The 20,991-nt window shown below is 39.9% G+C and overlaps 1 protein-coding gene across 1 annotated transcript in view; it reads left to right on the plus strand.

Moving 5' to 3' along the window:
• Positions 1-525: 525 nt before the first annotated feature.
• Positions 526-20,991, plus strand: part of stk10 (serine/threonine kinase 10) — a 43,180-nt gene continuing 22,714 nt past the window's right edge. Inside the window, exons 1-4 of the mRNA XM_034206464.1 lie at positions 526-1,001; positions 11,093-11,257; positions 19,406-19,454; positions 20,231-20,380. Coding sequence (XP_034062355.1) covers positions 843-1,001; positions 11,093-11,257; positions 19,406-19,454; positions 20,231-20,380 — 523 coding nt within the window. The 5' untranslated portion in view covers positions 526-842. The remainder of the gene's footprint in view (positions 1,002-11,092; positions 11,258-19,405; positions 19,455-20,230; positions 20,381-20,991) is intronic.

Below are 20,991 nucleotides of genomic sequence, written 5' to 3' on the forward strand. Positions count from 1 at the left end.
AGTTTTCCACACGCACCAGTTCACTGAGCTGACTGCGACACTAGAGGGACCCATAGCACTGTCTGTTGAACCAGCATGTCTCCTGAATGAAAAGAGAAAACCATTACAGGTAAATTAAAATGAAACAAATTAATCATTCAATCATTTCTTATCTTTTGTTTTAGTTTTTTATTCATTGACATTTTATGAAAAGCCAGAGTTTCACATTTTTGTTATGTAATAAAACCGATAACGTATAGGCCTAACTAATAGCCTTACACATCAGGCCTGTAGTGATGCAGTGTATAAGAACAGCACAATTGGATCACTATTAGTCAGTAACTACATTCCACAGTGGTTTATTTGTGTTAATGGCACAGCTGTTTTAGGACACGCCCAGCAACAACCCGGACATGCAGTCCTTTTACCTCATCGGTGAGATAGTGACGACTGCATGTTCTTTGAAAGCAACTACATTTCCATGACGGCAGTGGGAGGGTTGTTGCGTAACAAGGTGGGGCGTTTTCGGCCAGTCGGAAGCAACAAGTTGCCCAGCAGGCTGACAGGCGGGCGGTTACTCCATCGTGTTAGCAGCGGCAGGTGGTCAGCGCGCGTCCTCAGCACTTTGTGAATGGGATTTTAACTGCAGAGCCTTCAGAGCACCTGGTACTCATGGACTGCGTAGAATAACTTCTCTGAATTTGTTTTACCCTTTTTTTCTCTCGGACGCGGGAAGTGAAGACTAGTAATTCTGCGTTTTGATTGTTTTTTGACGGGCTGCGCTTCTCTGTGTGCGTAATGCTCTCTGCGTAGAGCCTGATCATACTTTTTTTTTTAAGGTAGATGTTGTTGCATTGTCAATAATGGCATTCGCTAGATTCAGCAGGATACTCCGTCTGCCTACTATTGAGATGAAAAAGAAAGTCAAGCAGTATGAGCACGTTCACCGGGACGTCAACCCAAACGATTTATGGGAGATTATTGGCGAGCTGGGAGACGGTGCGTTTGGAAAGGTCTACAAGGTGAGTGTGATTTCAGAGACACGAGGCACCTGTAAAAGGACCATGCCATGATAAACCCTGTTAGATGTTATAATCGCCTCAAACTTCAATGATAAGTCTCTCACCTGTTGCCAAGTTCAGTAACACTGAGTTATGTTTGAAATGTTTCTTGACTATCTACGTTTTAAATGTCACTTCTCCCCCTGATCACTCGTGTTCTCAAGGAAAGGTTACAAGTGTGTCCCTTTTTTAAATACAGTCAATTTAGGAATACAACCTACATTTTCTTTTTTTGTGTTGGTTTTTAGATGTCAATCACACCAAAAGGACTGTATGTATCATATGTGAACATTCTTAGAATATATCCTGATAGAGTTGTGAACAACTTCTGATCACCTGTAGATGCTTCACATTGCTGAGATTGTGTGAACTGAATTATGTGGTCGATCCTCTGTCAATCAGAGTTATCACATATTTGATTTGATTTCAGATAAAAGGGTCTACCTGTTTATAAAATAATCATTCATTGTACTCGAGGACGGCTGACATCCTCCTGCTGAGATCCACTTTATCCTATGTTCTTCCTATTTTCTTTGTTTTCTCGCATACCCACACCGTTTTAGTAAAAGAGAGCACTGACTTCTCTTGTGAACAAACATCTGTGGGGTTCAGAACAGTCCGAAACACCCACTCATCGCTGTGAAGCATCCACAGTGACAGTGAAAGCACTCTTCATTAGTTTATCAGCTCTTTTCCAACCTCAGCAGCAGCACTTTTGGCTCAGAGGCGTTATTTAATCTGGATCTGTTAGCCGGTCAGCCCCTCTGTGAAGCATGGCACAGGCACTCAGTGTGCACTGCCCAGCTGAGCACAGTGAAGGTCTTTGATGCAGCATGGGCCTCAGTGGAAGAAGTGATGCCTTACCAGAGGTCTGCAAGAGAAAATGAAGTATTTTTTTTAGAGGACTCCACCTTATTTTGGTATTTTATTTCTACGGGACAGTATACACACATGGAGAAATTAAACACAAGCGCATACATTGGAAGATACTTCCAGAGGGTGGCTTGTTTGCACTAACATTAAATGTAAATAGTCCAAATACTTCCTATGTGCCACAGGTCTGATTTATGTAAATTGTCGAAGAATGTATCTTTTGAGCAGAGCTAGCATGTGAGGAGTCCTGTGGGTAGCAGAGAGAAACACAAGTGGAGCAACCAATCACGTAAACAAACAATGCTTTCAGTTTAGTTTTAAAGCTGAGGGAAATAATGTACAGAAGGTGCTTTCCATTTTAAGAAGCCTTTAGACACTGTTCATACTAAAGCTGAACATGCAGCACAGACTATTTGTGGTTTATCATTGAGTTGAGCATAATCCCACTTGAGTAATTGGCAAGTTCAGCGACTTGTTATGTGTCCCCACATGTTCTCTTTCTATACAAATGTCAAGCCTCTGCTTTAGTTTCTGCCTCCTCTCCTTGAGTGGGTTGGGGGAGGACAGCGCCACACCTGCATCTGTCAGATTAGGAGGGGGGAGGCAGAGTGGGAGCAAATGAAGGCCAAGAGAGGAAATCGGGGGACTTCATCAGAGGACAACTTCCTCAAACAGCTCTTGAACTTCAGCATAATCATCTCATGTGTGGGAGAAAAATACATCAAGGGGTGTATCGCACATGTTTTCCGTTGTTAATCTTTGATAGCTTAATTCTGCTGTTTATCAGACTGTTGGGGGCATGAGTGGAATAAAAACCTGCTTTCGGGTATGTGACATGCAGGAAAACAATACTGACTGTCTCTTCATAAAAATATGAATACTTGTCATTTGCAGGTGGCAAGGACCCCGCTTGTAAACGACATGTATCTTTGAGATCTAGTTAAGTGTTCGTTGAGAGGACAGAGTGCTCCTGTCAAACTGGCTCTCCTAAAGTTTAATGTCATCATTGGGAGAATAACAACTCACTTAGTTTGGCAAGAGAAGTGTGTTTATATCACAGGAACACCGCGACAGAAGATCTCGTAAAATGCAATATAACCCTCATGCAACTTTTCTATTGTTGATATTCCACTGCAGATAAATGGTCAAGAAATGATTGACAAGAGAGGAAAGTGAATTGCTTCACACAATTGTATATTTTTTTATAAGCTTATCCGATCTTTCAACTTTTAATGTAAGATATTGCATAGAGTTATGTCTTCTAAAAGTTATAAGTTCTTATGGTCAAACTGCTGGAAACGGTTTTGTTTTTGGAAGACTCGCGTGCCAGAAAGGTCAATAACCTCTGGTTAACTGCATGATGAGTTCACATCCTGACACCCAATCATAAGTGTGTTGGCATTTCACATACTCACATTTCTTTTTAATTTTCCCTAATTCACAAAGAATTCATGAAACCTAGTAACTTATATATTCACTTGATTGATGACACAACAACCTTGCTAAACGTTACACATAGTACATATTTGACAGAATGAACCCATCTATTTCACAGAATTCATTTTTCAAGATCCTAGCAGAAGGAAACGCATGCACACAAACAACCTGTTGTTGACATTCTCGGGATTACTGTGTCACAAGTTCACAGTATCACTGTTCATAATCATTTGGAGATCATACAATACAGGAATACATTAATGCAGATGTTTGTAAATGCTGACATCCTATGATTGTATTGTAGATACCCCCTTGGACCCAGTCCAACGACAATACTAAGCACTTTGTCGAACAACATTTTAACCTCACTAAAATCAGCTGGTGTTGTGCTCCGAGTCAAGATGTAACTGATTGAAGCACATGCTGCAATATGTTGCACACCCCCAGACATTTCTGCCTGAAGGGTAGAACATAGACCTGCAGTCTCTCAAAAGTCATAACAAGAGAATGTCTCACTGTTTGTGTCATAGGATGTTTTCTTTGTTTTCTGCGCATCTCTATGCACATGCTTGTACTTGTTGGAAAGAGTGAATGCATGTGAAGGTGTGTGTGGCCGCAACTCGGGCATGAAACAGAGGAGTGGTGTGGTTCCCCTCACTAATTAATGGGCCACGTGCCACTGAGCGCGCTGCCCTGCTGCTGCTGCTCAACTGTTTCCATAGACACAAGCAGGTTGTAAAGTTACCCTCCCTCAAATTCCCATTGTGGGATTAACCATAGAGCATCTTATCCCTGTTGGTCTGTGATGTAAAAGAAAGTAGACTTAAACTGCGGTGTGTACTTTGCTACACAATGAGCAAGTATTGAGTTTGTCTTGATCCAGATTAACAAATGTGGTTTATGAAAACAGTCTCGAAGATGGGATAACATCAGTTGTTTCTGGAATTTGTTCTAAAAGAGTGTGAACTGTGAACTGTCCTTGTGTGAAAAGGAAAGAGGAAAACACACTTTTCCTACAGCGTTCTTAAACGTAAGACAATTGTGTCGGTCTAACTTGCATTGACAGATGGTGGAACGAGTGAAAGGCTTATAGAAGAATCAGTTGAAACATAATAATCCTCTTCAGACAAGTGAAACAGCAGCGGTGTCACCAGTGGGGGGGGAGGGGGCACAGGTTGCAACATCCTCTCTGCAGAGGAAAGCCACAAGGTCTATGTGAAATGCCATAGTCTTAAGTTAGAAAAACGGAAGTGCCACATAGACGTATGTTGGAGTTTATTCAGTGAGACCATCGTCAGACTCTGGGTCTAATCTCGAAGTACCAGCTGGGCCCACAGCGACTGATAGGAGCCCTGTTGAGTGGGCGTGGGTAGAGCATGCTGGGAGTCCCTGTGATGACATCAGTACTGGCACTTTCAGAAAGCCTCCTATGCCTTTCTACATCCATGTACTTCTACTACAGTAGTTAAGGGCCTGAGACAAGCAGGACTTTTATGAGAATGTATTATACTGATTTGAGTGTCAGAGCCATTGCCTATTCTCAGCACATGATGACATTAATGCTAGAAGCAGAATAGCCCACTTAAAGTAACCATATACTGCCTCTTACTCTCAGAGACATGGAGACATTTGGGTTTAACTTTTCTTTATTCAATTTCCCCTCCGTTTCAAAGCCCCTTTTTAACTTTGCCATTTAAACACTTGTTACTTATGCTGCCTTCGTTGAGTATGCTGTCGTCAGGGATTGGACCTCATCTCTCATAAGTTTCATGCTTTTGACATGTTGTGCAAGGGCTTGCATGAGTATGAATGATTAAATAAAGCAGTGTAGGGTATTTTCTCTCAAGGCTCTTTGAGGTATGTTGTGATTTCCTGTTCCATCGACCTGCTTTGTACTTTTGACCTTCTTGAATGTGGGACATTTTACCTCGTTTGTCAACTTTCACATCCTGAAAAGACTCATTGCTCTATCGGGTGTAACTTTTGAACCCTCGCTTGGTTATGTGCTTCACGCCCAGTGGCTGCATGCTTTCACGCAGTCAGCAGGTTGTGAAAGAGAGGAAGAACCTCACTGCAGTGTTGCTAGAAACCACAGACACAACCATTACTTTGTCTTCTCTTGTATAAGTCTTGAGTTTTGCCAAAAGAGTTGTGAAGTTTACTGTTCTATCAAAGCTGTAGGTAAAAAATAAGTCTGGCTTTGCAGTCTTGACTTTTGTTCAGTCACTCTCCTGAACAGGATGTTCAATAAGTAAACAAAGATCATCATCTCTCTTATAACAACTGAGTTATTATGTTTAGTGTATGTCGTCTTGCTTCAGTAACAACATGGTGTTCTCGGCATTTTCTTGAAAAAAAGTTCACTTGAGAAAACCTCATGTTGCCATAACAATATTTTGACAGCCATGTTTAGCTAACCCTTATTTGGATGAATGGATGCTTTACTGCCACCAGTGTGGAGGTCTTGCTGCTGGTAGAGTGCTTTTTACTCTGTAACATGTGTCTTAGAAACAATGAAAACAGAGTGACCTGTCTTGTGAGACAAAGGCATAAACCCATATAAAGTGAAAGGCCTTGCTGTAGCTGCAGAAAAACATTCTTATCTTCTAGTTAACAAGTGTTGTATTGCCAAGGTCTGATATCAGTGATGCAAGTAATATAAATTGTATTTAAAAAAAACAACTAACTGAATAATCTCCTGATTTCCTTGAGATATACTTGTTGCTAATATTTGTGTTGTATAACAAATATCAAGCTTTGTCTTCTACTGCTTTAATGTATTTGTAATGATCAGTACTAGCATCTTTGTTTGTAGATGTATCTGTATATTTAAAGTTAAATAATTATTTTACTGGAAAATGTAGATGGGTGTGAGGGGATTTGTACTCCGCATTAAGTAGTGTCTGCAGAAGTCCCTCTCAAGCAGCTCCTACAGTATCAAACTAGTGAATGAATCAATCTGAAACTGTGAAAGTGAGGGGGACATCTGCCCCCATTGCCAGTGGAAATTACGCCTCTTTGTTGTACAAATATTTTCTCTAAATTACTTTCCGTTCTCTCTTGATCAAGTGGTCACAGTATGCCTCTTCTCAAACAACGGTATTGTAGAATTAAAAATCTAAATGTACATGCAAAGGCGTTGCTTGTACAGCTTGTTTATCTGAATGAGAGATTATTACCTCCAAAGGCGTCTGCTGTCAAAGGTGAGGTTTTATTAGCTGCTGTCATTATGTAGGAGCTGAGAACCACATTCCTGTTTGCAGACACATGGGAGAGCCCCAGGAGGGGGGGCAGGTTACAGCTTTATGATGGGGCAAAGGTCTAACATACACACATTCCCCTTTGGTACTTGTGTGTGTTTGTAGAAACTATAATGGCGAAAATACACGTCAGCATGTGGTGTGTTCTTCCAACCTGGAGGTGACTGACCCCAGGGAAAGTAAAGTGTTATTTGTTACAAGAGGTCATCTGGTCCATTACCATTATGATTAACTATTCCTAATTCTTTTCAGCCTACAGTCTTAATGGGCAAAGACTCAAGGAAAATATGTTGAGAAGCTGATAAGTCTTTTGAAATCTGGTTAATTTAAAGCTTGAAGTTGTTACTTGCCTTGGACTTCCTTTCTCTTTTGAGTGTGATCCAGCTCTTTTCTTTTAAACCAACACACCCTTCGTAATTATTAATGCCACAGTCAACATACACAATACTAAACATTGTTATTCATAGCTTGATTAATTTTTTTTAAATACTTGTCTGAATACAAAATTATACACGCACGCACAAGGCTGACAGCATGTGCTTTTATGTGTGTGTGTTTACTCAGTCTCCCTGTACATACAGTATGTTTGTATGCTGACTCATGGGTCAGTTACATCTGTTTCTTCTAAAGCTGTTCATCAGTCATGGTTTGTGGCCTTCAGACAGACTGTTGCTGAAAACAGATGGGTAAATATACTTGACAGGTAGGCGGGAGAAATACAGGAAGGGATGACAGACAAAAGATGTGCAGCGGGGCAGGCAGTGAATGATGAGGCAGGAGTGTCGAGAGGTGTGCTGTGCATATGCTGCAGTGTGAACGTTAAAAACAAGATGGAAAAAGGTTAGATCATCATACCCAGGTTTATGGCTATACATGCAAACAATAAAACCGATGGATCATTAAAATAAAGCATCATAACAAAATAAAGAAAATGGCAACCAGTGCACAAACATTTGGGTGAAGGCCCAAGTCTCTAAATCTTATATTTTCAAATACTGATTATTGATCGACTTCAGTCGTTATTTTGGCCCTAGAACTATAATATTAATGTCAGTTTCCAGTATTTTTATTAAGATAGTAAATACATTTCTCACTGCAAGATACAAAAACATTTTGGCATTTAGGTTGAAGTCAGTTGTTACTTTTCTGTTTTTACAGTCTATAATTGTTTTTGTAATTGACTCTAGTTCATTTACTCAATTCCTATTGTACTTTGTCACAGCTTGTATGTGGTCTATTAAGATATCGTGGTCTTTTATTGGTCATTTGTTGAAGAGCATGAGTGGGTCCATTAGCTAATCCTTTTGCACTTATCCTAAAATGAAAGCGAAGACACTAATGAACAGGAAAAGGAACAGGCAGCGGGACTAGTTGCGAGCCGAAGCAGAACCAAGTTCTTCTGATCCCCATGGAAACCAGACCCCAAACAAAGCCAAAGACTGTTGTTGTTCTCTGGAGGAGAGTTAGAGTGAAGAGTCAGTGGGTTAGAAGCAGTGAGGCATCATTTTCTCTCGGGATGGCTACAGAGTAGCTGACTGTATTCCTGCTTCTTCAGTGCTTTGGTTGTGAACTGTTATTTTGTAACTTAATACAGTGTTTATGTAGATCTTGCTGTCATCTGGCGCCTCTGTGTTCTTGTCAGGTTTCATTTTAAATGTAAATAATATGACCACTATAATCCCTAAAAGACAGATGCTTAATCAATTCCAGGTTATAAAGTAGTGCGATGATACTTGTGCTCTTTAATTATGCATTAGCTTTTCCTGTGTTCTTTCACACCTTTGGTTTTCTAGAAATGAATGCTATATACAGTATCTGCATGATGCATAGGAGCCTGAAAGGTGGGGAAAGTAAATCAGGATGTGAAGTAAGGTTAGCAGACTCTCCATAAACCACAATGGCATAAAGTGTTTAATTAATCTGTCAGATAGTCAGACAGGCATTTGTGTTTGCTGGGAGGAACTGTTACTCGTATTTTCAAGGTTGTTCCGATTAAAGAGGATGATGCCTCCTCTTGCAATTATTCCTCTCTTGTGTACATACCATAGCACATAAACATACACACTTGTGCATTGATGTCACGCCAACTTGTAGAGTCAGGAGGTCCCATGTGAGACACAATGAGGCGTTTCAGGGTAATTTCCTCTCTGGGCAGTGTATATACTTTGTAAGGTGCATGCATAAACAAATATGCATGTTTGCATACTACTTGAGGACCCTTGATGTAACACATTCCCCCCGCCACGCACCACATAGATGCATGATGAGTTTTCAGTCTACCCTCTTTTTCAACTCCCCCAACCATCTGAAGGCCAGAGGCACATTCCTCAGCTTTGTGCCCACTGAGATGTAAAGGTGTGTGTGTGCAATTGTGAAGCTAGGTCATGGTGTTGCCCGTTGAAAAGTCAAGATGTATTTGTGCACAGTTAATGCTGAGCTTAACAACAAATGATCACATCTGTTCACTTCTTTTGTTTTGATGTGGTGGCAGACATTCATGTCTTTGTGTTTCTGTTAGATCATAGTGTTTTACTAGCAAATATGGTGATGTAAACCGCCCCGGTTACAACATTAAAACACTCCTACTTGATATACAGTGTTTCAGCTATCATGCTATTAGTCTGTACATCTGACTCATGATGAGAGAAAAGAGGAGGATATTATGAGGAAGTCACTTGTGTTGTGGAGAAATTGTCAGACTTTATAATATAGCCAGAGTTAAACAATAAACAGCGTATGTCTAGATTGTTGTTGTTTCTGAAACTATGACTTAAACATGGCCATATTATATATCAAGTTTTCTAAAGATGGAACTGAGAGTATAGAGCTTTTTTTCTTTGAGAGTTGGCACAACACCAACAAACTAAAATACCAGTAGGTCTGTACCTTCTGCTGTATTTCAACTGTAAATCAGGGCCTAGGCAGTATGCTTCTGGGGGCTGACAGTGTTGGCACAGGAGGGGAGCGAATCACAGGGAGCTGAGATGTTAGCGGAGGAGTGAAAGTGTCTGGTGTGTCCGTGTTTACTGTCGAGGCTTGTTAGCTGGCTGACTGATGGTTTGATGGCAGTAGGAGACGTCCTGTTGACTCGCACTGTGGGTTACCCTGGTGTGGAGTCAGTTCGGCTCCTCTGGAACTCTGTTTGACACACGCACACACACGCACACGCACACACACACATACACATACACATACACACTCACACTCACACACACACTCACAGCAAACTGGGATAAGCTAAAGAGTGTGTGTTGCTGCTAGTCTGTTCTGTTTATTCAGATGTTGTCCCACAGCCCCTGTAAAAGCGGAGGCTTCAGACCTCCACCGGGCTGTTTAGTCTGCCGTGTTTCTGTAGGTCACTAGGTGGACACGTGTACATGCGTCCTCAATTTCTCAACATGACATGACTTTTTAAGCAGATCATTTCATACAAGTACCAACTTTCACACTCTTACTCACTTGGTAATGTTCCTTTGATCACTTATAGATATGTCATAACCTTTATGTGCTTCCTTTCTGGAGAGGTGCATCTCTGTCACTTCCTGTGGATAACTGTGTGGAAGTCATTTGATATGAGGATCCGACAGTTTAGGGGTTAATAATGGTGCGACATTGATCATCATCTCTGTTTTTTACTCCCGTTTTCAGTGTTTACTCATTTGAAAAAAGTCAGTGAATATTCTGTCTGCAGTACAGGCTAACATCATTGTACCGTTTACCCCCAATTCCTATCAACATTCACAACATTGTCTCCTACACAAGGAAGAACATCATGATTTGTACGCCCTCTGAGTCACCCGATTTGTTTGGTTGTTTTGATGCTTTCCATCAAAGCGCTAAACAATCTACTCATGTTTTTTGTTTTCCTGTCTTTATTACTCAGAATTGCAAGGAACTGTGTGTGTGTGTGTGTGTGTGTGTGTGTGTGTGTGTGTGTGTGTGTCTAAGTTTAGCCACACTGACAATTGACGGCTTTTGTGGTTCCCTTTCCCCCAGTTGCTCAGGGAGGGTGTGGAGTTTCCTTTCCTGTTTTGTCTCTAAATGTTAGTTACTCAACATTTGTAATTGCCGTATTGCATTTTTTGTATGTTTCGGAGTCCCTTTTCAACTGGGTCCAGCTGGCAGAGTGATACTCGCATGCAAGAAACTGGATACATGTGTTCAACTTCTTACATCATGATATTTTCTACCTTCTACTCACATAATTGGCATAACACAACAAAACAAAAAGAAGAAGTAACGTCATCATCATCCATGTTGTTTACACTCTTGTTAGAGCACAAAGCCACACCCTTTATCTCACCCACTGTGAATATTTTATGAGAATTGAAACTCTTGAGTACATAGGGCTATTTTCACAGAAAAAAAAGTCATGTTTTACCTTTGCTGTGAAAGACTTTTAGGCCAAAAAGAGTCCATCAAACAGGCCCTGTCATAACTCATGAATGTTTAATTAAATGTTCTCTTTCTCTGTTTCTTTAGGCCAGAAACAAGGAGACAGGAGTGCTTGCTGCAGCCAAATTGATCGAGACAAAATGTGAGGAGGAGCTGGAGGACTACATCGTTGAGATCGACATCCTGGCCCAATGTGACCACCGCTATATTGTCAAGCTGCTTGATGCTTTCTACCATGACAACAAACTATGGGTAGGTAACACAGGAATCTGGTTAAGAGACACAAGCTTTAAGTGTCAACCACAGACTGTTGTTCCACCCTTCTCTCTTTCTATTTCATCTTTCTTTTAGGGGACACTATTACACAAGGCTGATAAATTAATACATGCACTTAAAGAAGATATGCTCATTTTCAAAGATCATACTTGTATTTTGTACCTCTTCTTAGAAAACTTTACATGCTTTAATGTAGGCCTCTCACGATAATTAATTTTGTTGGACGATACATTTTCCCGGAAATTATTGCGATAAACGATAATATTGTCGGCACCGTTGTAAGACTATTTTAGACCACTGACATAATGATAATATATAATAATTCAAGTACATCCTTTCAAACAGAACTTTTGTATTGAACATTCAACATTGCAAATTAAATGTGAAATAATATTCAAATATATAAATTATATATAATAAATAAACAATTAAATTAAATTATAGAAAACGAATTAAATCACACACAACCAAAACAATAAATTAAATAGACTCAGGCTGGAAAACAGAGCTCTCTCTCTCTCTCTCTCTCTCTCTCTCTCTCTCTCTCTCTCTCTCTCTCTCTCTCTCTCTCTCTCTCTCTCTCTCTCTCTCTCTATAAATAAATATATATATATAAAAATAAATATATATATTTTATATATAAAATAATGTAAAATCATTTTATATATAAAAAAATAATTTTGATGACATACTGCTAACAGACAGAACTAAAGGCAGAGCACTGACTTTAGGGTGATTCTAATGTATGGCTGGTCAACGCTAGTTATATATATATATAAATAAATATGAGCACACATTGTCTCACAAGCAAAAAAAACCTCAACAGGCCATATCCAAATCTGTATCAATCAAAGATTTCGAGCAAGAAACATCAACATGTTTGCATTGTCGGGCAAATGCATCTTTGATTGCAAACTGTCGGGAAGGTGGGGGCTCTCCATCTCCAGCTGCAGTGTTTGCTACCAGCTGGGAAAACGGAATGGGTAGGTTGCATTTCAGGTGCAGTTTAAGGTTAGTCATATTGCTAGCTTTTGTTGCTACCTTTTTAAAACAAATGCGACACACCGCCCGGTTCATTCAAGTCTGTAGGTTCGCCTCGTTGATTTGGCTTGAATCCAAAATATTCCCACACCAGAGATGGAGTTAGGTTTTGCAACCAATTCCATTTAACTTCAAATTCCCCTCGAGTAAGTCACACGTTGTCTCCTGCTTGTCTCTATATTATTCATTTGGCTGCTACACTGCTTTACGCGGAGTGTCCTGACCTATGGTCCTGACCTATGGTCCTGACCTGGCTGTGTGTGTGAGCCCCGCCCCTCACAGCGCGCCTGGCCGGCAGACACAGCACGCCTGGCTAAAATGCTGGTCACATCCTTATGTAAACTAACACGCATTTAAACGTTGGAAAAGTTATCGAGTTCATTTTTATTTATCGTACGATAAGTCAATTAATTGCTTATCGCGACTACTTTAATGTTCAAAAAGGTCTTTATTTTTCTCATACCACCTCTTTTCACCCTCTGTCTGAAACCAGAGCACAGTCTGCTCTGATTGGTTAGCTGGCCAGTTTAGAGATCTTCCGGCCCTTAAAATCCCTCTCAATGTGCTGTCGGGCTAGCCAATAGAAGCGCAAGTGTTACATGGTGATGTCACCTAGCCTTTGCAGACCTCTAACATGCACACAAAATACTTGAAAAAGCATACTAGAGGCTCATTAAGCTGAACAAATGAAATGGAAACTAGACTGTTTAGAATAAATGGTGCTTGAATAGAACATAATGTTGCTGTGTGGGAACACTGTGGTCAAGGCTGCTGGTGTTTTAGAATAGTGCTTAATGTACCAAAGGGACCTGATGTGCTGTCTACACTGTTACGTTTCTCACAAGATATATTCTTTTCACTTCGTTGAGGAGTTTGTGTGTCCAAGTTTTCTTTGCAGCACTTCCAAACACACAACACACAAACCTGAACCATCAGCAGGGAAGTAGACAAACAGACATTCTAACCATGTATGTTGGCAGGCTCATGGGATGTTGCATTTCAATCCGTGACCGTCTTGTTGTTTTATTGAAACAATATCTCACCCAGAGCATATTTCTGCTACATATGAAAGCTCTGTTGAATAATATAGATGGGGAAAAGTGGTTTGTCTAAATGGGAATGTCCAAAGGCCCCCCCCAGGGTGACATAATACATCAGATATGAACTAGAGCTCACCCTGATGTTACAGCAAGAAGGAAGATCAATTTCAGTTCAGTGTTTTCTGCTCTCCTGTTATTTTCTCTCTCAACTCTCGCTCACTGGGTCAAGTGTTCAACTCCCCCTGTAATCTTTCAGTGTATCTGCCCAACAAAAATAATAGTGACCTCATGCTGCGCACAACCTAGAATATGTGAGGAATTACAAGGCAGCGTTAAGACTAAAGATATCTTAGGCTGACATGTATTTGACCCCTCTACGTGTGTTTTATTATCAACACAAGTTTATAACTATTCTGTTGTTTTTTCATTCCTCTTTTTTTTCAGTTTTTAAAACAAACAAACATTGTTTAGTACTTGTTTATTTGAAGTAGTTCTTTCAGAAATGCAACTCAAGAGCCACTGGTGTATCTATTCACAGCTCAGCCAAATAAAATACTTGATTGCACCTATGATATGATTTAATGCTGTGCACAGCATGAGTAGTCTAGACATAACAGCAGTACTTTGCTGTGAAGTGGAGGGGTCTAACGGCCCCCTTGCAGCTTCCATTACTTCCTTGCAAAAATAAAAAATGATCCGCTAATGAAAATGCCCAAATTACTTCTTTTTTTAAGAGCTTTTTTAATAAACAATCCTTAGCGGTTTCCTGTGACTGCTTCTCATTAAAGGGAGGCAATTCCACAAGTAAGGATGTTCACTATGGAAGATAACTACCATATAGATACATTGAATGGTTATTGTAAAACAAACATGGAATATGTATAGTATAAAAAAGGGATTTCATGACAAATTTAAGCATTAAAATGTTATGTAAATCCAACAAACCATGAATGACCAACACTAACAAACTCCAGGAACAATTACATCTCTTGAGTACCGCACAAAGGTCACATACTTCAAACGTGAGATAACTACTTATGACCTGGCTATACACAACCACACCAGGCTATGACACAGCCCCAGAGCTAGTCGTGGTTGTGTGAATTCCTTTGGAGGTTGAACGCCCTCCAGCACAGTGTGTGTGGCTTCATAGTGTTAACTTTTACTTGGCTCATATACTGATGTTTATTTTTTATATTACACATAATGACTCTTAATCTGTCCTTGATACGTTTTTTAAACTGTATTTCAAGATCAACCAAAAAAAGTATAGAAACTGACTACCAAAATTGGAATGAGAGCATCTGACCTGCAGTAAAATAACAATATACAACATGAAGAAGTGAACTAGCTCTGAACCCCGTTCCTTTTGAATGTGTGCTAGCCTCAGGATCTCAACAATTAGCCCAGTGGTTGGCGGTCAGGCCTCAGTAACCTCCGGTTGGATGGACCGGGCAGGGGTGAGATGATGCATTCTTGTACCGACCCACTCGTTCTGCTTTCTGCTTTCTACTGAGTAAGGGAGAGGAAGAAAGACTAAGACAGAGAGAGAGAGAGAGCGAGAGAAAGAGAGAGAAGGACTGTTTTGTTCCCATCCACAAACAGGTCTTGAGGTTAGAAGGGCATCTAGCCCCAGCGTGAGAAAAAGAGGGCCTTTAACATGGGAAAGGAATTGCTGACATCAGCACATTGAGAATAACTAACAAGGAGAGAGAAAGAAGGGGGAACAGTTAAACTGATGAAAAAGAGACAATAAACACACAAGAGAACATGAACACATCATTTAAAAGCATCGTAAAGCCTGCCAGAGTAAAGGGTATGTCCTTCCAAGTCACAAAAAACACATTCTCTCACTGTCTATTTTGAGATAGGGCTTCCTGAAATATGTTGCCACTTAAATACCAATCGAATCCATAGGGACTTTTTCTCCAGCAGAATGTATACCAAAAAAAACAATGCATTTTCAAGAGTAATGGGAAGGAAGCGCTACGAAAAAAGGATGTTTCTTATCATATTGTTACAAAATATATTCCATGCTAGGGCCGCACCATAATCAAACTTTCATCTGCCTCTATTGTGTTTGGTCAAAAATCGAAATCTGAGAGACTTTCATCTCATTACTGACGATAAACCACACGTGTCTGCATGGCTAGTTACCACTAGTTGTTTTTTATTTGGAGAAAAACTGTTGCTTTTTAGCCATGATTACTGTATATACTGCATCAGAGTTTTAAAAAGCCAAAGATATGAACCTATTATATTTAAAATGATAAACTGAGAATACAAATATGGACAGTTTCTCGATTGAAGATAAGATCTTGTAGTTAATCTAATTAAAATGAAATGCTCTTTCACAGTTGGACAGTGTCTAAGTATTTAATTTCTCTCTGTGTCTGTGTAGTGTGTTCCCAGAGTCTGTATATCAATATTTGAAGAGCCTTAATTTTGGCCCTTGTAAAGTAATATTGTGTGGTTATTTTAAACACACTGAGACAAGGACAAAGCTTTTTATTTCACCTCTGCTATTATTTGCATACAGCGAGGTCTGCATAATGTCACTGGCTGTGGTTGCTAGGATATTGTATGACATTGCAAGTGAATCAATAGTACCACCCCATGCACTCAAATTACTGAAGCATTAGTTACATTCAGAGAGTTACTGAAGCATTAGTCACATTCAGAGAGTTACTGAAGCATTAGTCACATTCAGAGAGTGACAAAGTGTGTGTGTGTGTGTGTGTCTCCATCCGTAGGTCGTTGGCAAATAGTCTTTTTACATCCTTACAAAATTATATGAGACATCGCTGTGAATTGCCTGTTCTGTTTATATTTGGGCTTTTCAGAATTTGTAGACTGTATCTAACTCGGTTCAGCTTGTCTCAAAAGGAAAAAAAGTATTTGCAATTAATTATTGGGTTTTCCTTTTTTGTGTGCGTGAGATGGGTAAAGCATGTATCTGCCTGCATGCGTGCTCAGCCCATAGTAGGTATGCGCTGCAAGTAGTTTGACCAGTCGGGGCACATTTTTCACATCGCGTCACCCAGAATTGTTCCAGGCAGGGAGAGCAAATCTGGCTTCCGAGACACAGACGGAAACACAAACCAGTTCCTGGTGACACAGTAGTGTGTGATGTACAGCTGTTTAGGTTTGGCAGTACAATGTGCTACTACTGAAGAACAGCTCATTTCAGATAGGCGGTGGTTTTTAAACAGGATAAATAAAAAACAATGTGTGTTCGGTTAGTGTTGAGCAGGAAGTACTGTAATAAATATGATACATTTTGTTTTGTTAAATGTATTGCACAATTTCAAAATCAATACTGAATTTGAACTATTTACATTTCAACTTCCAATAAATCACAAATTGACAATTTCCACAAGTACATTTTGTTCAATAAAAAGACATTGAAAACGTTGTTCTACTAGAAGTGATCGAGTACTATACATCAAACATAGCCAAACTGATAATGGACTTTTGAAGCTGAAGAATATCAATATTAGTTTGAAAAAATCCCGTACAGTATATGTCTGGGGGTTCACAAACCACCTGCTGTGGTTTATTTGATATACTTTATTATGCCAATAGTATTTTCATAACAATCTCTAAGAAACTTGATCTTGTTTTTTTTTCTGTGCTCTTGGCTGATTCCCAGTGGGCGTAGTTATGTTATAAAAAGGTGACTTTTTCTAGAATATCAAAACTTAAACAAGGAATGAATTAGAATATGGTACCACACGTAGGCTATCTGCAAATAAATAGTGTTAAATGTAGAGTAGCTAATGAGAAAGTATTTATTTTCTATCTGTAACTGCAACTCCTTCAGATGTAACCATTCAATGTTGCATACAATTAATAGTTTTAAATAAGGCAATAAGGTGTGTCTATACAAAATCAATAATTTATCTGTCTGATGAAACGGAGGTAAAAAACAATAGGGCAGATCTTAGATGCAGTATAGAGATATACAAGTTGGAAGCAGCGGAGCGTGACTGTCTCTCTGCCGTCTGTCATTTAAAGAAACAAATGAGGTTTGCTAATCCAAATGTCACAAAAGAACATTGTTTCACCTGGAGAGCTGCATGCCAGGCTTGACATTCCTCATCTTTGACTTTTCCCCAGTGTCTGTGAGCATGACACACACACTCACGCACATTTGTTGAAACTATGCATACCTCCACAGTTTCTCATATTCTTCTTTACCTGGGCTGTTTACACCTTTTGTACCTATAATCCTCAGAATGGCTTTGTCTGAACTGAAACTCCACTCCCTGTCCAGTACCAGGTCAATACTTTGACACTGTTGTCATAGCAGGAGGATTAAACTAAGAATGACATCATATAACTGCACACCACCTAGGTTTGATCTTTGAGCATTTGGAATGAAAAGATCAAGATAAACTGCTCTTAACAGGATTCTTACGAAATCCTGTGGTGTCTTTATTGTCTTTGGTCCTACTTTTGAAACTTTAGAGGGTTTTCTGACAGCCGGTGTGTCAGAGAGAAACTGACTATGTAAGGAGAGGAAATGAAGTTGATGGAAGTTGCTATTGGCCAACAAGACACCATTTAGGGAGTGTCTTTTTTCTTGCCCGTCTCCCTCTCGCTTTGTGTGTTTTTACTTCACTGCTGAACTGGTATTATACGTTTTGGCAGTGTGTTCCAGGAAGTGTGTATCATTACAGCCTGACAGGTTATCACACACTTGAGTTGCAATCCAGATGTCTACTTTGTGAAGTGTGTGTATTCTACTACTTTCCCCACAGAGATATATGGGTTTTTGACTGGTGTAGAGCAGGAGGAGCTCTCCAGGTAGTGATGACACAATATAAACATCTCATCTTCTTTGCTTCCGACAATTCACTAACAATAACAATTTAACAAATGATAAAAAAAATCCTTCTCTGATGAACATAATGTTGAATTATCAATGTTTACCGTTTTCATTATTAGTGGAGTGTTATCTGTTGGGTGTTAATTAACTTAAGCTTACATATTCTAGTCAGCGAATAATAAACATTAAACAGTATTGTTTAACATTTGATAGTAATGTGTTGAGATGTATTGGTATAGTGCAGGGGTCTGCCACCTTTTTGACCAAAAGAGCCATTTTGCCTCCCTTTTCCTTATAAAGTTGTATATATTGTTACATCATAGACATCTTATAAGGAGAAAACAAAAAAATACACAGGCCAACTTTAAAATAAATCAACACAGCACTCGGGGAGTCCTCTGCACATTTGAAGAAAATGAATATAATTAAAATGGGCCCACTTTGAAATAAATAAAACATATAGCTGCACCCTAAAAATAGTTAACTGATTGAATTATGACTGAAGATCTTCAGCTGTCTTCCTCTTCCGTGTTTTTCATCCCATACGTAAAGGCTGCAGCACCTTTAACAACTTCTCTCCACATATGAAATGTGCCGGTAAGCTAGCATCGTTTGCTGTGAAAGCATATAACTCTAACCACGCAGAATGAAACCCTCTGTGTTCCACCGATTTGTTGGTTATTTTCTTTGATTTATCCATAGTTCGCTCATCGAGCCGGGGGTCAGGTTATTCGCCTGCAAGAAAAGGCGCTGGCGCGGGACCGTAGCAGAATATGACGCATATTGTAGTTGACTTAATTAAAACAGTTTAAAAAAAATAATAATCTGTGTCACAGTATCACCTCAAAATACAAGATACGAAACATTTTCAACCGTGAAACAAAATATAAATAGTCTTACAAATATTTTTATTTTATTTCCTTCTTATTTTTGTCTAAGCTCAAGAGAGCCAGAGCAGAGGGCTTAAAGAGCCGCATGCGGCTCGAGAGCCGCGGGTTGCCGACCCCTGGTATAGTGGAAGGAAATATGCCCTTTGATAATGTATAAATGTAAGTTTGTGCATGTTCTGCTGATCAAAAGTGACCCGTTCTTCCTGTAGCTCCATATGAATGCCTGCAAAAGTAGAGGGAGTTGTCAAGTGTATGTTTAGTATATTCATAAAGCTGGGTCAAGTTTAACCTCACCCTTGCTCCCTCCCCCTTCATTCCCCAGATCATGATCGAGTTCTGCCCCGGAGGTGCTGTGGATGCCACAATGTTAGGTAAGCCTCTCACTTTTGGCTCTCTGTGTTTTCACAAGCCCTCCACCTTTCTTCATGTCACAGGATTATAGTTTCACACCTGCAACGGTGCTGGGACTACACTTCAGCAGTGACCTATGGAGACAAGATAACAAGGTCTAAGATGTGTTAAGTTGTCTAGTTCATACAGTGAAGACTGATGGTGTTGTTCTTTTCTACAGGAAAATCAGTATTTATCTCAATATGATTGCTCTGAAAATGGTCATGCACGTTCCTCACCAGTCTAGCCTTGAATGTTCTAGAAAACAGTCAGACATAGTGGAGTCCTCTGCTGTGGGAAAACCCCCTGGTGTGTTTTTGCTGGGTAATCCGCATCCTCATAACTGTCTGTACCCCCCAGTGCAGCTAACCAAACACAGACACGGTAGAATAAAGTCTGCAGGGCAGGACTACTGTAGCTTGGATGTGTGAAAGCTTTTCTGATCCGGGATTAGAAACACTATCTGAGAAACTTAATTGATATCATCGCAGGTTTACCTTTTTCTGTTTTCACTGGCGGAGTTCACACACTACATCAGCACTGGAGACTTTGTCTTGCCATCATTGTACGTACACTGAATATGGAATCTGCTAGGTGTGCATAATGGGGTTTGAACCCTCTCAGCTAATTTTTCTTGATTCTCAATTCGATTTGGTTCTTGTTCTCATCCCTTTACCATACCTCCGTTTTAACCTCTCCATTTCTCTCTCACTCTTTTTCTCTCTCACTCTCTTCTCATCTCTTTTGTTGTTATCAGAGTTGGAACGCGGACTGACGGAGCCGCAGATTAAGGTGGTTTGTCGCCAGATGCTGGAAGCTCTGACCTACCTCCACAGCATGAAGATCATCCACAGGGACCTGAAGGCCGGGAACATCCTCCTCATGCTGGATGGGGACATCAAAATGGGTGAGGGTTTAGATAATTAAACACTTACAAAGTTTACTTTTAACTCAGAAAGCAAGATTGTGTGGACATCATGCTGTCCAGGTGCCTTTTTTTGTTTGATCTCACACAAGCCTTAAAATGAAATGGGGTGTGTTCTGAGAAAAGCAGAAGATGAAAGGTTTAAACATATTTCAAATCTATGTGTTGGATTATCAATTTTGTAAGGCCATTTGTTATCGGTCTCAATGTCCCATCATTCATAGAGAAAACTCTTTCAGGGCCAAATATGTTGCAGGTTGAACTAATTCTGAGACAAACCCCTATGTTCCCATTGCACATTACATGTTATCTCTGGAACTCTGGTCCATTGTTTCTTGTCGTATGGGCTGAACGCATAGAAGACACATGAATACTGTCACACAGCACAGTCACAGTCTCTTGTGGCGCAGTAGGAGGATAAAAAGTGACCATTGTGTGGAAATACTGCACTCTCAGAAGCATTGCATATTTTCATCTTTTGGCTTTTTGAAGAGTTCTCCACATTCTTCACATTGCACAGCTAAGAGGCAGATCCAACACATTTGAAGTGCAGTTTCTAGAAACATGAACATGGTGTCCTCAAGAGCTTTATG

This window comes from Gymnodraco acuticeps, unplaced genomic scaffold (assembly GCF_902827175.1).
Source record: "Gymnodraco acuticeps unplaced genomic scaffold, fGymAcu1.1, whole genome shotgun sequence".
In the NCBI taxonomy this organism is placed as follows: domain Eukaryota; kingdom Metazoa; phylum Chordata; class Actinopteri; order Perciformes; family Bathydraconidae; genus Gymnodraco; species Gymnodraco acuticeps.